The sequence below is a fragment of the Lissotriton helveticus genome, chromosome 3_1 (genome assembly GCF_964261635.1).
Source record: "Lissotriton helveticus chromosome 3_1, aLisHel1.1, whole genome shotgun sequence".
NCBI classification, from domain to species: domain Eukaryota; kingdom Metazoa; phylum Chordata; class Amphibia; order Caudata; family Salamandridae; genus Lissotriton; species Lissotriton helveticus.
Genome location: NC_136061.1, coordinates 554,816,943 through 554,834,010, shown reverse-complemented (window position 1 = coordinate 554,834,010; position 17,068 = coordinate 554,816,943). Strand labels below are relative to the sequence as shown.

The 17,068-nt window shown below is 49.8% G+C and overlaps 1 protein-coding gene across 4 annotated transcripts in view; it reads left to right on the top strand.

The window, feature by feature from the left end:
* Window positions 1–17,068, top strand: part of MAP3K13 (mitogen-activated protein kinase kinase kinase 13) — a 536,979-nt gene that overhangs the window by 347,241 nt on the left and 172,670 nt on the right. For all 4 annotated transcript variants that reach the window (XM_078680462.1, XM_078680465.1, XM_078680461.1 and 1 more), the window contains one exon: window positions 208–391. In XM_078680462.1, the coding sequence (XP_078536588.1) occupies window positions 208–391 (184 nt within the window). The remainder of the gene's footprint in view (window positions 1–207; window positions 392–17,068) is intronic.

The window sequence follows — 17,068 nt, the reverse complement described above, 5'->3', positions numbered from 1 at the left end:
TATATTGAAATGCACTGCTGGTTTATCAGATCTCTTAGGTGCTAAATGGCCACATGGTTGTGCTTAATTGTATTTGAATGACTGAAAAGATCAATATATGCTACGATATGAAAAAAAATCAATTTAAGTGAAAACAAGTGATTGTTATCATAATTAACTGAGCATGTTTATGTTTGTTTAACAAGTGCATTGCATTTTCATTGCCAGATACCTGGGAAGTTCCATTTGAAGAGATCTCGGAGCTTCAGTGGCTGGGCAGTGGTGCCCAAGGGGCTGTATTTCTGGGCAAGTTTCGAGGTGAGGAAGTAGCCATCAAGAAAGTGAGACAACAGAAGGAAACGGACATAAAACATCTGAGGAAATTGAAGCACCCTAACATCATTGCTTTCAAGTAAGTTATGACTGGTATATTATTTTAAAAGGCTAACCTAATTTTAAAACGTACAAGCATTTTATGGAGAATAACTTACACATTTCTGTTTTTAGGAAGGCATCAAACCTTCAAAACCCACATAGAAAAGGTGTGAAAGCATTTTGAGATTCAAAAATATCAATGCAACTGCCTTCAGCACTCTTCCACTTCCATTATAGCGCGACACCCTCCACCAAGTGTGTTTAAAGCTTCCATTTTTATTTTTTTAAAATGCAGATTTATATAGTGCGAACTTGACCCACAGGTATTGGAGCGCTTTTCATGAGCACCGGTTACGTTACGCAAGGACACGTTCAGGCACGGGGAAGTGATTTGCCCAGAATCTAGGCTGTGGACGCGACCCTGAGGCTCGAACCTTGGTTTCCAGCACCAAAGTCGACAGTCTAGCTGTCAGACCACATCCTCTCCCATTGGACTTTGATTAATCTTGATGAAGATAGGGGAGCTTCACACAATAACTACACTCCACGCTGTTATTTGAAGCATAAAAGGCCATTTTATTAGGGCAAGGTTGCAACCATTTAAACTTTATTAAACAGTACATACATGCAACAAATATACTTTCCCATCCCATACCAACTCATTCTCCATTCATCCTTCTCCAAACCATCTCACCAGTTTGACTCTTCCCCATTCACTTGGTGACCTCCTTCCGCTCCCCATTCTCACCTTCACTTGCCCTCCAAGCATCCTCTGTTGAATCTCCTTCATTGCTTCTGCACCCCGCTATCAGTCACCCCTGTACCGTTCTCCCCCCCTGAGGGGTGGATCCGCCCGTATGTGACTCACCACCCCTCCAAAGTACCGTAACATCGCTACCCTGCAACCTGCCCATAATTGGCACGCTAAGACCAACCTAGTCTCATGCCCTCCCTAAACCTGTAAGGTGGGTGGGTGGACAAACATTTCACTCTAAACCCCTCCGGTGGTGCTAAGGTGTCAGGAAGAGGCCGAATCCTCCTCTCCTGACACCTTATATACATTCCTAAACACCCGCCCCTTCCCCAATCTCTAAATCCCACCCCCACCTTGTCCTTCCGGCCTTGCGCGAATAGCCCCAGGGGAAGACTGGTCTACGACCTTCACTTCCCCCGGGAGCCCTCATCGCACAATAACTCCACTCCACGTTGTTACTTGAAGCGTAAAAGGCCATTTTATTAGGACAAGGTTGCAACCATTTAAACCTTATTAAACAGTACATAAATGCAATAAATATACTTTCCCATCCCATACCGACTCATTCTCCATTCATCCTTCTCCAAACCATCTCACCAGATTGACTCTTCCCCATTCACTCGGTGACCTCCTTCCTCGCCCCATTCTTACCTTCACTTGCCCTCCAAGCCTCCTCTGTTGAATCTCCTTCATTGCTTCTGCGCCCCACTATCAGTCACCTGTGTACCGTTCTCCCCCCCCTCCCCGAGGGGTGGATCGCCCATATGTGACTCACCACCCTTCCAACGTACCGCCAACCAGGGTACCCGCGTAGTGCGGTTCCCTGCCCCACCCCCCCCAGTTTCTGGACACCTTTTGCCTCCCATCAGCCGTTCCCGTGGCACCCGGTGGACAACCAATCCACCACCTAAACTCGTGTCCTGTATAAAATTACTATCGTTGTGACAGTCGTTGGTCGCGAAAGGTGCCAAACCTACGCAATACCACTTGCTCTTCCAGTTCCAGTGCACCGAAAGTGTCCCACACTGCGGTTCCTGGTGGACGACCATCCACCACTGCAATGTACGTCCCGTGGAACCATTAACATTTCAAGCCAAACCTTGTCCATATAAGGTGCCCCCCAGCGCGGTGAACGACCATCCACCACCTGGGCCTGCGTCATGCGTAAACCAGTAACCCTCTCTGTCCATGAAAAGATGCCACCACTGCGGTGAACGACCATCCACCGCCTGCACCTGCATCTCGTGCAACAAGTAACCTGGTCAGCCCAATCCTTGACCGTGAACAAAGTGGGGGGCCCCCATCACACTGAACGACCATCCACCACCTAACTGCGGCCCGTGTAATAAAGAACATCCGGGCCAACCCTCGACCGTAAGAAACATCTCCTGTGAAACAAAATCTTCTGTTTCCCTTCGAGGTAGTCTAATCATCAGTGGGCCTTTACCTACCCATCCCGATCGATAGCCTCCCACTCCCCACATCTGCAAGGCACGGTCATGCACATACCCAAATTACCCCACCTTCCATGCCAGTGAGCCATGTCCCAATAGTGCAAAGCCAAACCAGACATATCCCAGAATACTCTTTTCACCCACATGTATCCCATATCCCCTTGTTCCTTGTGACACCATGTCAGCCATTGCGGCCACAACTCCCCCCTATTGTCATTCACTGTTTCCCCCATCGCACACAGCCCGACGACTGTGTTCCCCACCTGGTGATGTCTGTACGTCTGCTAGTATGCGTCCTGTGCTGTCCACTGCCTTGGCGAACGGCCACCCAACCAGGCGACCGCACTGGTGCCCAAACTACTCCCAATGCCTGTAGCAGAAAAAGAATGATTAGTCCGGCAAGCAATATGTCCCTGCTCCATCAGTCCTTAATTGCTACCCCACTTGCTATGACCCTGCTACACTGCACCCGTCCACTGCATCCCAAAGAACTCAACCACCCCCAACGTTGCCCATTGTCCCTGGCACAAAAAAACCCGCCCGCACAAATGCTTCACTGAGCCGACCCTGGTCTGCCCTGCCTAATACCTAGCCCCAGGACCAACTCTAAACACCAGCTGGCCCAAGCAACCCTCTCATCCCTGCCCATGACCCGTCGCTCATGCTTCGTCCCTACCACATTGTCCCGACCCCAAGGACCACTCCCAAAAAACTCCCCTGTCCCAACCTAACCTCTGGAAAATACCACTGCCCTGTTCCTTGAATCTCCCACTGTTGTATAGCTCCTATATATCCTTATATCGTGTTAAGTTAGCATAGGTGCATTTGAGATTTAAACGCCATTTTTCCTTTCTTGCAACTTCTGCACACGACCCTTAATTGTTGACTTAGCTTTCAACCTAGTGGTTTGCCGTGGTGTATGTGAGAATAATATGTTATTGCTCTGATATCAGTTTTGTTTAATAAACCATGTCTGCACGGAGAGTGCTGAAGTTTCAGGAGCAACACGATATGGAATTGTTATGAGGTCTGATCTCCACGCCTTCATAGTCATAACACAAGTGCAGCCTTTGCCAACTTGGGCTTGAGGCGGGATTGATATTGCTTTGCACGAGAATTGTTAACACACTTGATGCGGTGCATATGCAGAGAGAGCTGGTGTATGCTGATGTGATTCCTTCATGCTAGGACACTAAGGTATGGGCCCGCCCTAAAACAACCCAAAGAGACCTTCTTAGCTAATAATATAATATATGTGTTAGGGAGGGTGAGATATAAGTGTTGTTAACTCTTATTCATTACAGCATGTTAACATGCTGTCACCATTCGCTTTTTATGTCTTAGTAACTATGCTGATAATTTTGCTACTGATAATAAGTATACTTGTATTATCTAAGATACTGCGCCTGAGAAGACGGCATTAGTAAATAAACATTTCAAATGCACATGTGTCTTCTTTACTCCATGTTCTGGTTTGTAATGATAATATAACGAAAGAGTGTTCATGAGTCCCACGTACCCTGAGGTACTGTAAGTTCATGTTCTGGTTTGTCTAAACATTGGGAGTTTGATATGTCCAATGAGACACTGTAGCTAGCTCGGTAAGGGGTGAGTTGGTTGCTAAGGTAAGTTTTGGGACACCCTAATTTGCCGAGGTTCCACTCCTCTGTGCACAGTTCTGTGTGAGTACAGAAACCCTGCAACATGGCGCCCCACGTTGGGCGCCATGTTCCCTTCTCACTTTGGCCAACAGGAAGATGGCAAATCGACAGTCAGACTAGTGCGTACTGCTCCACTGCACTGCATACCTAGGTCTGAAATCTGCCCATATATCCTTATGCAATCCCATGTCCTGCGATGGAAGTCACTTGTTACCTTTCCGGAGCTTATGACAAAGTCTCCGATACCCCTGGGACTCATTAGTGCTCTATAGAATTCTAGGAGGAAAACCAATGACTGCGGCGCCCCCAAACTCCACCCAGGATCATATAACCCAGTGTTCAACAGCAACCCCTGCACCATCCTGGTCGAGGCAGACGTACCTCTCCCCCACCCTACTGTATGACGCTTGGCCAGCAAGTGTGTAAAAACACATCCGTCAAGAGCCCCATACCTGCCCAGTCCCCAGGCACGTCCCCTACCCCCTTGTCGATGAGTTTGACCAAGTGCACTCCTACGATTGCCGAGCCACCAGACCACCAACCCTGCCGTTGCCTTGAATCCCCCATATTCTGCCATCCCTCGTCATAAGCCACACGTTGCACAACGCTGCCTCTCTCGCCCGTCGCGGACCCGGTGCCACCCCCCAACCCACGACTGAGAACCCCTGTCTGTGCTGCAGCACTGGCTGCCGATCTGAAAAAGACACTTGCCATAAGCCCCTGGTCTCTATGAACCGTATACGGACCCCTTCCCCCGAACCCCTCCCCCAATGCATCCCTGTTGTCAACTAATTACTATGGCCTACACCTGTAAGTGAAGAAATAGATACATTGACAAACCAGGAATTGAACACTCAACCTGGCGAATAGGAGTCCAAGACCCCAACCATTAGGCCACAGTGACTCTCGCACGCCCTCCTTGAAATCCCCAGAGTGGCCCCCGTGTAATGAAAGGGGGTGCCTCTCAAGTCTACAACCCTTAGTTACACGATCCCTCAGGAACACGCTGACGACACAAGTATATCCTCGCTGTGCCGAGAGGCTAGTCAACAAAAAATTGTCCCTTCTGGTTTATATGAGTCAGGGTGAATCTTAGCCCCCCTCTCCACATAATCTGTCATGCAAAAAAAAAAAACAGCCAGCCTGCCATCATGGCGATTCCTCGGGGCAACTGCCCCGTTAAATTACTATTGCCTACATGATTAATTGAAGAAACTGATACATTGAAAGACCAAGAATTGAACACTCAACCTTTTAGAGTAAGAGTCTGAGACCTTAACCATTAGGCCACAGTGACTCTCCCATAAGAAGCGATCCCAGTGGAGACCGATGTCCTCCTCCATGAACTAGCACCCCTGGCCCCATCCGATTCCCCTGTCCAGCCTTGCCGGCCACAATCTGAGATCCCTTGGGTTGACCCCCATTGCGTGTGGTACCCCCATGTCCATCCGGACCCATCCCCACTAAATCGCCAGGCTCCCCCTACTCTAGCAGGATGCTACCGCTGCACTCGCCACCGTGCCAACTCCCTCACAAACCCCAAACACCCCAGCCGACTAGCTGAAGTCCCCTCTCCCTTCATTTCGCTACCTGAGAGTCCGTCCAGGACCTCCACCGCCCATCCGGCGCTGCTGCGTCCTGTCGCTCCCCGTCCACCGGTCCGTCCAAGGCCATACCCACCTCCTGTAAAACTAAAACAGGCTGATTACTGCAACTCCCCTCCCCCCGTTGGAAAAACCTCATTCCACCACAACAAAGCACTTCCATCCTCAGAGAACCCCCCTCCTGTCACCACGTCACACTCCCCAGCACTTCCCATCGCACCATACCAAGTGACCCCAATCCCCTCCCCGACAAACCCCACTCAGCCACAGCTATCTTCACATGCCCTCTACCATCCGTCATATTCCCAATCCTTATCCCCTCACCAAACAAAATCATTCCACACAGATTGTAATATCACATTGCAGAATGAGCTGCGCGATCCCTCGTTGGAGGGGCAGGCCGCTGCGGACCCCCCTACTGCTTCAGGCCAGCACCCCGGGGCCGTCGTGCGCCCCACTGGCGATGCCTCATTACTGCTGGCCCGCCCGGTCCTGGTTTCCCCCCTTCCAGCCTGCTCCAACCTGGAGGGTCCCCAGCACCACCGGGTCTCACGCCGTGCTGGCAGTCTCTCATGTGATGACTATGACGAAGACAGAGACCGGACACTAGGACCCTGTGGGTCACAGGGCGGTGACCAGGTCACCAGACCACTTCCTGTGGACGGACAGGAAAAGGACATTATGCAGCAGGACGAGGACGAGGGCGGACGTGCCCAGACAGACGGAAGACATACAAAATAAAGGAGTACCTGTACACCCGATCTGTGTCCTGCGTGTTTCCTGTGTGTGGCGCGATACACAACACGACATCTGGCGACGAGGGTTCGACGGACTGCATGCTGTGCCCATCGGAACATCGTGATTTAAACCAGGAGCCCACCCTGGATTGCGTCGTGGTCAAAAGGAAGAGGGAAGAGTGAAGCGCCATCCAGAAGAAAGCAGCGACGTGGGAGCCCACCCCGACCGCCGCCGCAACTGAAGAAGAAACGAGCCCGGTAAGCGCCAGCCGAAGAGCGCAAGTTTCAAAGAACAAAGAGAGTCTCGGCGGCCATATTGGGGCCAGGCGCGAGGACCAATAGGGACGAAGAACAAGCGCGGCGGCCATTTTGAGGTCAGGCTGCATCGCGATTGGCCGCGAAGTCTCGCGAGAAGATGGCGGCCATCTTAGAGTCAGGCTGTACAAGCCAATAGAAACAGAGAATAATGGCGGCGGCCATCTTAAAGTCAGGAAAAGGCGAAAAAACAGTGGAAAGTGCTGGTAGAAGGAAAAAAGGCACAAAGAAGAATAATTAACGACAACAAGTGGAAGAAAAGGGGCAAATAAAAGGACAAAAGTAAGAAAAAGAAGGAAAGTAAGAAAAAGACACAACAAAGCATAAGCAAAGGCAAAAGGAAGCAAATTAAGAAAATAAGGGGTAAGAAAAAGACACAACCAAGCATAAGCAAAGGCAAAAAGAAGCAAATTAAGAAAATAAGGGTTGAACAAGCAACAATAGAGCAGAGAACAGGAAAGAACAAGAGAAATGTCAGAAACAAAGCAAAGCGCACAATTCCGCAGACCAGTGCCTTTCATTGTATCGGAACCACAAGTGGGCATCCGATGGGAGAAATGGATCATAAAATTTGAACGATACATGAAGGCGACTGACGTGGTGAAAGAAAAAAAACTGGATCTATTCCTAAACTACGTGGGGGATGAGGTGGATGACCTCCTCATTACACTGCCACAGAGTGAATTAGAGACCTATGAGAAGTTAAAACAATGTCTAACGGCCAAGTTTGACCCCCAAAGAAATGTCGACTTTGAGAGATATTCCTTTCACATGGCATATCAGCAACCAGAAGAGTCAATGGATGATTTCGCAACAAGGCTGAGAAAGCTAGTAGCACATTGCGAATTTGAAAAATATGACAATGAACAGGCACTTCGCCTCAAAATGATAGAAGGCTGCCGAGACACGGAATTCCGCACAAGACTACTAAAAGAACCGATCACCCTAGAAATTTTTTTAGATCTAGCAAGGGCTGAAGCAAGAGCAATGATACAAGCGAAACAAATGGACCGAAAGGGAGAGCAAATACATAGACTGTCAGACGTAGGCAAGAAAGGGAACTGGAAGGGAGGACACAAGGAACAAGCGGCGAAGAAACAAGGTTCCCAATGCTACAGGTGCGGTCTGGAATTCCCTCACAAAGGACCATGCCCAGCATTCGGTCAAACATGCAAGAAATGCAACAGAAGCAACCATTTTGCTACCATGTGCCAAGGTGGGCACTTTAAATATGAACGTGGCAGGCCCGGAAGGCCAAGAACAGCAACAACAAGACATGTAAGGCACATGGACGCGACGGAGAGGAGCTCGTCTGGAGAGTCAGGAGGAGAAGAGGAAGAGGAAGAAATAACAAGAAAAGTAGAACGCCTATACCTCATGACCACAGATGGAGAGCATGAAGAGGAACACATCAGGCTAATAGACAGGAAGTCAATAAAGAAGACGGACTGAGTGACCATTGAAGTAGGGCCCCACCAAACGGAATTTGTACTGGACAGCGGAGCCACGTGCAACATCATGTGTGCCACCGAATATGACAAGATGAAGAGGAAGCCACCGTTACAACCATCAAGCGTAAGAGTATTTACGTGGGGTGCACAAAATCCCGTCACGAACATGGGAAAATTCACGGACACCATGACGCACAAGAGCAAGACTGTCACAGAAGAAATACACGTGTTACGAGGAGACATTCCCGCACCGTGTCTACTAAGCAATGTAACAGCAAAACTAATGGGCCTACTGAAAATGACGTACCACATGTCGGAAAAGGAGAGCATACTCCAGGAATTCCCGACCCTGACGGAAGGACTAGGAAAGCTGAAAGGAAGACAAATAACGCTGCACATAAATGAAGCTGTCAGGCCAGTCGCACAACACCACCGAAGGGTACCAATACATCTACAACCTCAGGTGGAGGAAGAAATAAAGGCCCTCCTAGCACAGGACATCATTGAGCCAGCAGAAGGGCCAACGCCATGGGTGTCCCCAATAGTGGCTGTACCAAAAAAGGACACCACACAGATAAGAATCTGTGTGGATATGAGAATACCAAACACAGCCATCGAAAGAGAACGGCACCCAGGGCCACATCTGGACGACATGATAAGTTGCCTGACGGGAATGAGAACATTTTCCAAACTAGATCTGTGCAAGGGATACCATCAATTGGAGCTGGACGAACAGTCCAGATACATAACGACGTTCTCAACGCACCTAGGTTTGTTTCGCTACAAAAGGCTGAGTTTTGGAATATCTTCAGCAGCAGAAATATTTCAAGAAACGATCAGGCAGATAATAAGACCGATAAGGAACAGTCTCAACTACAGCGATGACATTCTGGTCTTTGGGAAGTCAGATGGAGAACACGACACGGCACTAAGGGCAGTGTGCTCACGGCTAGTAGAGGTGGGCCTGACAGTAAATGAGAAGAAATGTGAACTGGGAAGGGAAGAATTAGTATTTTTCGGACACATATTCTCACGGAAAGGAATGAGGCCAGACCGGAGCAAGATAGACACGCTTGAGAATACGAGTGAACCAAAAGACGTCGCTGAAGTGCGATCCTTTCTGGGCCTTGCCAGCTACTGCGCGAGGTATATCAAAGACTTCGCAACGGTGAGCACACCATTGAGAGAACTAACAAAACAAGGACACGCATTTGAATGGACCACAGAGTGCAAAAAGGCGTTTGAAGAAATAAGAGCGTCCGTAACGGCAGTAGACCATCTGGCATATTTCGACCCGAACTTATGCACTGAACTAACAGTAGACGCCAGCCCGGTAGGTCTGGGCGCAATACTAGCACAACACAAACCTGGAAAAGATTCACCTCGACAGATAGTAGCCTACGGAAGCAAGAGTCTGTCAGATGTCGAGAGAGCATACTCTCAGCCAGAGAAGGAGAGCTTGGCAGTAGTATGGGCACGCGAACACTACCACATGTTCATATATGGAAAACCCTTCACAATAGTGACGGACCACCAAGCACTAGTGACCATATATGGCAACCCAAATGCGAAAATACCACCAAGAATAGAAAGGTGGGGAATAAGGCTGATGGACTATAATTTCAAAATAGTGCACAAACCAGGCAAAGACCAAAACCCAGCTGACTATATGTCGCGGCACCCGCTCCCGCACCAAAAGGGCGGTACCACAATGGCAGAAGACTATCTGAACTTCATTGTGAAGCAAAACACTCCAGCGTCAATAACAAGTGAAGAGTTGCAGCGGGAGACAAAAAGAGACCCAACAATGAAAGCAATAGGGGCGATAGTGAGGCTACAAAGATGGAGACATATCAATAGCAACACTGTCACAGAAGAAGGGGTCGACAAATAAGAACTGCTGGCGTTCAAAAAGATTGGCGAAGAACTGTCTGAGACGGAGAACAGAGTCATGATGAGAGGTCCAAGGATTGTAATACCGCATCGGCTGAGGAAAAGGACCGTTAAGATAGCTCATGAGTCACACAGAGGAATGGTAGCGACAAAGAAGATGTTGAGAGAAAGAGTGTGGTTCCCAGGACTGGACAGAATGGTGGAGGATGAAGTGTCACAATGCCACACCTGTCAAGTAACAGGGTCGTCTAGTAAGCCCACACCATTGAAGATGTCGGAACTGCCCTTGGCAGTATGGACAGAACTAGCAGCAGACTTCTATGGGCCACTAGAGACTGGAAAGTACTTGCTGGTAGTGATTGACGAATTTTCAAGATTTCCAATAGTGAGGGAAGTGTCGTCGACATCGGCAGGTGCCACCCTACCGGTGTTAGACGACATATTTGCCGCCTGGGGATCACCACAAACACTGAAAACAGACAATGGGCCTCCATTTTCAGGAGAGGAATTCGCAGGTTCATGGACTACCTGGGAATCAAACACAGGAAAATAACTCCTCTGTGGCCACAAGCCAACGGAATGGCAGAACGGTTTATGGGGACCATCAAAAGAGCAATTCAGCGAGCAAAGCTGACACAGATCTCAAATGGGCAAGCGCTTTGTCAAGTGCTGCGCGACTACAGGAACACCCCTCACAGCACCACGGGCAGATGTCCGGCAGAACTGGTGCTAGGAAGAGCAAGCAGGACAAGGCTACCACAGACAGAGGCCACCGCGGACAACAACAGAAGAGAGATTGCCGAAAGAGACAGTCAAGAGAAAAAGAAAATGAAAGAATACGCTGACAAAAAGAGAAATGCAGCTGAACACAAGCTAAAAGAAGGAGATTTGGTAATAGTGAAACAAATACAGCAAAGGAAATCTGACAGCCCTTTTTCAAAAGACCCTCTAGTAGTGACTGGAGTAAAAGGGTCGATGGTGACTGCGATCTCAGATCATCGGAAAATAACAAGAAACAGCTCACACTTCAAGGAGCTCAAGATGGAAGAAAAGGAAAGGGCAATAACAACACCGGAAGGGGAAGACAGAGAGCAAGGAACAAACGGAGAGATGACAACACACAAAGAAGAAGGCGGAGAACATGAACAGAGTGGAGAACAAAGACCACATAGAGAGTGCAAAAAAACAAAGAGACTGATAGAAGAAATGTAGAGACTCTCTCTCTCTCTCTCTCTCTCTCTCTCTCTCTCTCTCTCTCTCTCTCTCTCTCTCTCTCTCTCTCTCTCTCTCTCTCTCTCTCTCTCTTTCTCTCTTCTCTCTTCTCTCTTCTCTCTTCTCTCTTCTCTCTTCTCTCTTCTCTCTTCTCTCTCTCTCTTCTCTCTCTCTCTTCTCTCTCTCTTCCATAGTGTGAACAGCATACCAGGAATTTGTGCATGCCGAAAAGACCTTGTTGCGACAGGGGGGGAGATGTGATGACTATGACGAAGACAGAGACCGGACACTAGGACCCTGTGGGTCACAGGGCGGTGACCAGGTCACCAGACCACTTCCTGTGGACGGACAGGAAAAGGACATTATGCAGGAGGACGAGGGCGGACGTGCCCAGACAGACGGAAGACATACAAAATAAAGGAGTACCTGTACACCCGATCTGTGTCCTGCGTGTTTCCTGTGTGTGGCGCGATACACAACACGACATCTCACTCCTACCCTAGTAACACAGTGGCACCCAACAAACCCTCCCCTCCCACCCGAGCGCCGTGGCACGCCGCAGAAAAAACCCTGACCTGGCCTAACCTCACCCTGCCCCGCCCACCGGACAGGCCCCCCTTCTCCCAGCCACTGAAAAGGACCAAGGCGCCCAGCCCGGGCCTGCCGCACCAAAAGGCAGTGTAACCTGCATCGCGACCCACCGCAGGGGCACACAATGCTACAGAAGGCCGCAGGCACCCCCCCATATGCTCAGGCTCCCGCAGACCCCTCGAAAAGGATTATCAATCACCCGCCGTCCCCCTGCTGCCCCCCCTTAGAAGTAGGCTCGGGGCTCTACACCCAGGCGGCAACCACTCCCGCGCCTCCCCCCTGCTAATGGCGGCTCCCACGCATGCATGGCCGGCTGCATGCTAGCAGGGCCCAGACCGGACTCTAGCACCCTGCGCAGCTCGAAGCACAAATCCATATCCAGCAATTGGGACAGCCAGGCGGGAAGTTCCGTCCGCCCCCACCAACGAAATTGCCACCTCTGCTTGCTGCCATGGAACATGTCTCCCGCCCCGGAGTGGGCCGCGGCCCACCCCCTCTGCTTTAACTCTCTGGCGCCATATTTCAGCCGGTGGCAGGCAGTGACATGCACAGCTCCCATGGAGTCCGGCACACAGCCCGGGTGACTGTGGGCCCCTATATCCAACAGGCGCAAACGAGGAAACACCGCTCACCAGGCTGACTGGCCAGACACTGGCAAACTGGCGACATGTGCCCGCCCCCCGCGGCACACGAAACGGCTTGCAAAGGTGGCACCAAGCGACTCGCAAGGGCACCCCTGCCCCCCTCGGAAACCAAGCATAAATGCCGACGAAGCTCCCTAATGCCCAAAGGCCAGTCCCCGACCCCCGATCCCGGGGACATAAACGGCCACAGTGCCTTTCCCAGCTGGGTGCCCCCAAGTGTCGCAGTGAGCAATTAGTGAATCCCCTAGACGCCGGCACCAGAATTGCGCCCCGCGGGCCCCCCACCCGACCCTACTAACCTACACAAACCTTTCACTCTAAACCCCCCGGTGGTGCTAAGAGGCCGGATCCTCCTCTCCTGACACCTTATATACATTCCTAAAATCCTGCCCCTTCCCCAATCTCTAAATCCCACCCCCACCTTGTCCTTCTGTCCTTGCGCGAATAGCCCCGGGGGAAGACTGGTCTGCGACCTTCACTTCCCCCGGGGGTCATCAGTGGGACCGTTATGCACAGCAATGCTGCTTAACTAAACTGTCCAAACTCGCTCTCATCTGTCACCCATGCTGTACTGGCAAGTGATTTAGCTTTCACACAAGAGACTCTTTCTAGATTGTTTTACAATACGCCTGCAAGCGCCGCAGTACTCGTACAACTATCCTCTCTCCATATTGCCCTTTTTCAGTGCAATAGTACTACTAATTCCACCTATATACATGGGTCACCTGGATTTCGACTTGGGTGTGATTTCATAGTGACTTGAAAAGAGACATGTGTCGCCCTTTTTCTTTTCTACTTGCTTCATTCACTACTTCTCTCCTCGATTGCTAACCTGGATCAATTATTGATTAAGCTATTGTGACTCGGAGTTTCTGGGTACAATTTGTGAAAGTGCATCTTTCCCAACACGGAGGTTTCACCTACTCAATAAGAGTTTCATATGGGTAATCGGAATCAATACATTTTCTCCATACTTCATCAGAATGAGTGACTATTGTATGTTTGTGGCCAATAACTGGGGCTTGAATCCTAAAATACAACAAACGCTGTGAAGACAGAGCAGTAAGCATATGTGGCTTTCCATTCAGCTGCTCTGAGATGGGTGGGGTTGGAAGATGTGCTTTGTGCTGTAGAAAATTATAAAGTAATCTAACTTCAGCCTTAACAACAGGACTTCTTAAAGACCAGAACACATGATTTGAAACCATGCATCTTGATTGCAAGCACACAAAACAGTTGGAAGCAGAAGGGAAAAGAAACAATATTTTAGTGATATCTCTAAACTACTAAATAAATGCAAACAGAGTAATCTTAGACCAGTCTTTCTTGTCGCTGCCTTATTTAACTACGCCACATTATGTTGGCCCCATCAGGAAGAAAATAAATGGCACATCTCTTTGCTTTGTTTTTATTAAAAGGCATTTTAGTCTATGGACGTGCATATGTTTAACAATCTGATATGGGCTATTTCCCTTTCAGTGGGGTTTTATCAGTTGTTCTAGAGTTAAACCTAAAACAGGAAAGCCTAAGCATATGCAATCAAAAATAAGAACACATGCTGCTACCTATAAAATAATAACAGTTTCAGCGCTTAGCAGCGCCAACAGTAGGATATGTAATGATATGTTGATAAATAATTTACCTTATTAATATGCTGTGCACAGAATAAGTTTATATTTCAACATGATTGATTCTAAACAGTAGTCCAATCTGCCTGTCGCTATAAGGCAGAATATCTGCCCGCTGTGTCCCCCTTCTGTGTGGTCACGGCATAAAGTACTCATTGTGCAATCCATATTAGTACCCCGCAGGCAAAGGAGGAGACTGTGGTGCCGTGCATTTGTCCCCTCCATTTAGGGTGGAGTTTGTGTAATTCGGTGGCAGTAAGATGTGTTTCGTGGAGCATAGCTATGTGGACATGTCACCTCTTGAGATAAGCATGAATGCGATAACGCTTCGCTGGTGTGGCCATGCCCTTACATTCCAGGTAATAATGTGGTAGTGGGGAACATGTGTGTCAACCTGTGTGCCAGCCATGGGAGTCATACCATTAAGCGAGGGGAAGGGGCGTGCGATTCTCCATCCCACTTCCAAATCAGTCCATGAGTGTCCATGAAGTGCTGTGTTGATCCATGGCATGCAGGCAGGTGGTGAATACCATCTTGGACACCAGTAGAGCAACTCAAGAAATCATAACAATAGAGAAGAACACAAACCCCCTCCCCCCCCAGGATAGTTACCCCAAACTAGGGGAAAGGAAACAGGTATTAAGGCAATAAAACATAGAGTCCATGTGAAGCTTGTGAGTGGTGTGGCATCTGGATGGAGGGTCTAGGTCGGCCCGTGTACAAGAGTAACAATGACTGGTAAGTCAGTGGTGTGGGCCCAGCCTACAGAAACACCCATGACCTTGGCACCTTACCTTCAAAGTTGTAGCGAATTTAGGGAGAAGACTGCCCTACGCCAGGCCGCAGCCCAGGTCTTTGCCCCACACCTACAAATCATCAACCAACGATGAGGAGCGTGAGGCACCCGAGTCCAATCCCGACTCTAAAGGGTGTCTGTCCTGAAGGTGAGCAAAGGAGTTCACACTATGGAGGGAGACCACTACTGCACTGGCCTCCTCCTCCGCTGCTTGGTTTATGTACCAGCCAGTCATCATCAGTCTTTTCCAGTGATATCGGTTGCAACAGTTTCTTCACATGTAGCTATGTCCAGATGTCCTCTAATGATCGGAAAATATGTGTCTTGTCCCCATTGATGACAGAGAGCTTGGCAGGAAATAGGAGCGCATATTTGAAGTTCAGTTCCTGGAGGCATTGTTTGACTATTGAGTATGACCCCCAGTGACATTGCACATCGATAGTGAAGTCAGGGTATGCTGATATCGCCGCATTCTCTTAGGACAATGGGGCCTTGGTGCTGAAGTGCTGCAGAAGCAAGTCACGGTCCCGGTAGTTGAGGAGGCGTGCTATGATGGGGCGTGGAGAAGCACCCGGGAGGGGGGGATCAGCCCGGGTGCGGTGTGCTCCCTCATCGTAGATGAAGTTCGGTGCTTTGCCCTAGCCATTCCTCCAAGAACAGCTTCACACTGGGGACCTCTGAGCCTTCAGGGAATCCCATCAGACGAATGTTGTTGCACCTAGAACTGTCTTCGGTGCCTTCTGCTCTGCAGTGTAAGACGATGGCCTCCACCTCTGTCTTCTTTAGATGCTCCTGTAGCTTCTGAGTTGAGGGATACAGGACTGCCAGCACGAATTTGGTGTTAGCTTGTAGCAGGTTTACCTCCACTGAGATGATGCAAGTCTCCAGTGAGGTCTTAGTGTCCATAATGGCCTGGAGTACTTTGTAAATTTGTGGAGTGAGTTTGGATGATCTTTTCAAGCTGTTGAAGGCTACCAAGGGTCCTGTCTCCTGACCCCTGATGTTGGATCCATTTCAGCCTCACCACCGCCCATATGCTGCGGTTTGGTGCCTTTGAGTTTCACCATGTCCGTAGGATGATGCGGGCCTCTCAGAGGAGCAACAGAGGACAATTTATACAGCAGTTGTGGACAGCGAGGTGTCCCAACAAGTGGGCAGTCAAGGGCAAGGTGGGCACAATTCTGCGGACAACCAGGGGATTCCAAGATGTGTGAGTTCCACGCCAGAGGGCTTCAGGGAAGCAGTAACCCAAGTCCAGCAGGTCGCATGGTCACCCCACCGTGAGCCAATTGTGTAGGGCGTCGACTCACAGTGCAGGCGCTTAGCTTGCGTGGGTGGATGTAGGCGATGAGATGTAGAGGGTGCAAGAAGGCCTACACAAGGTTATCCCCGGTCATGGAGGTAGAAGGCAAGTAGTAGTGGTTGGTGCGGTCCAGTCTGCACACAGAGGCAGTAGCGTGATTAGCAATTATCAGGAACGAGGGCTGCAGCAATTGGGTGAGCCGGGGTCCAGGCAAGCAGTGCGAGCAGTGCGCAACAATGAGTCAGTCAAACAGGCAAGATAACTCCTCGGTGCAGATGCACCCAATGTGTCAGCACACCCCTCACAGTCGAGATGAGGGTCTGTGGGAAGGCCAGTCTCCAGCGATTCACAAGCCTTCAGGTCAGATTGGTGTGGTTGCTCTAGGCCCGTGCCAAGGTCAGGACCCCCTGCGCCCCTGGGTCCGAGTGAGATGACTGGAATGGGCGGTCCTCACAATCAGCTATTGAAGATAGACTGAGGGTACATGCCGTCTACACCTTCCTTTGCGCCGACAAGGAGTCGGGGGTAGTGTGACACCCCTATGGGTGTAGGCCAGCTGGCCTAATCTTCAGGCTAATGCCCGCAGTGGGTCAACAGATACTATCAGGTCTGGCCTCTGAGAAATCCTTGGCGCTCTGTCACGGCTCTCTCGGGGCACTGCCTGCACCGTG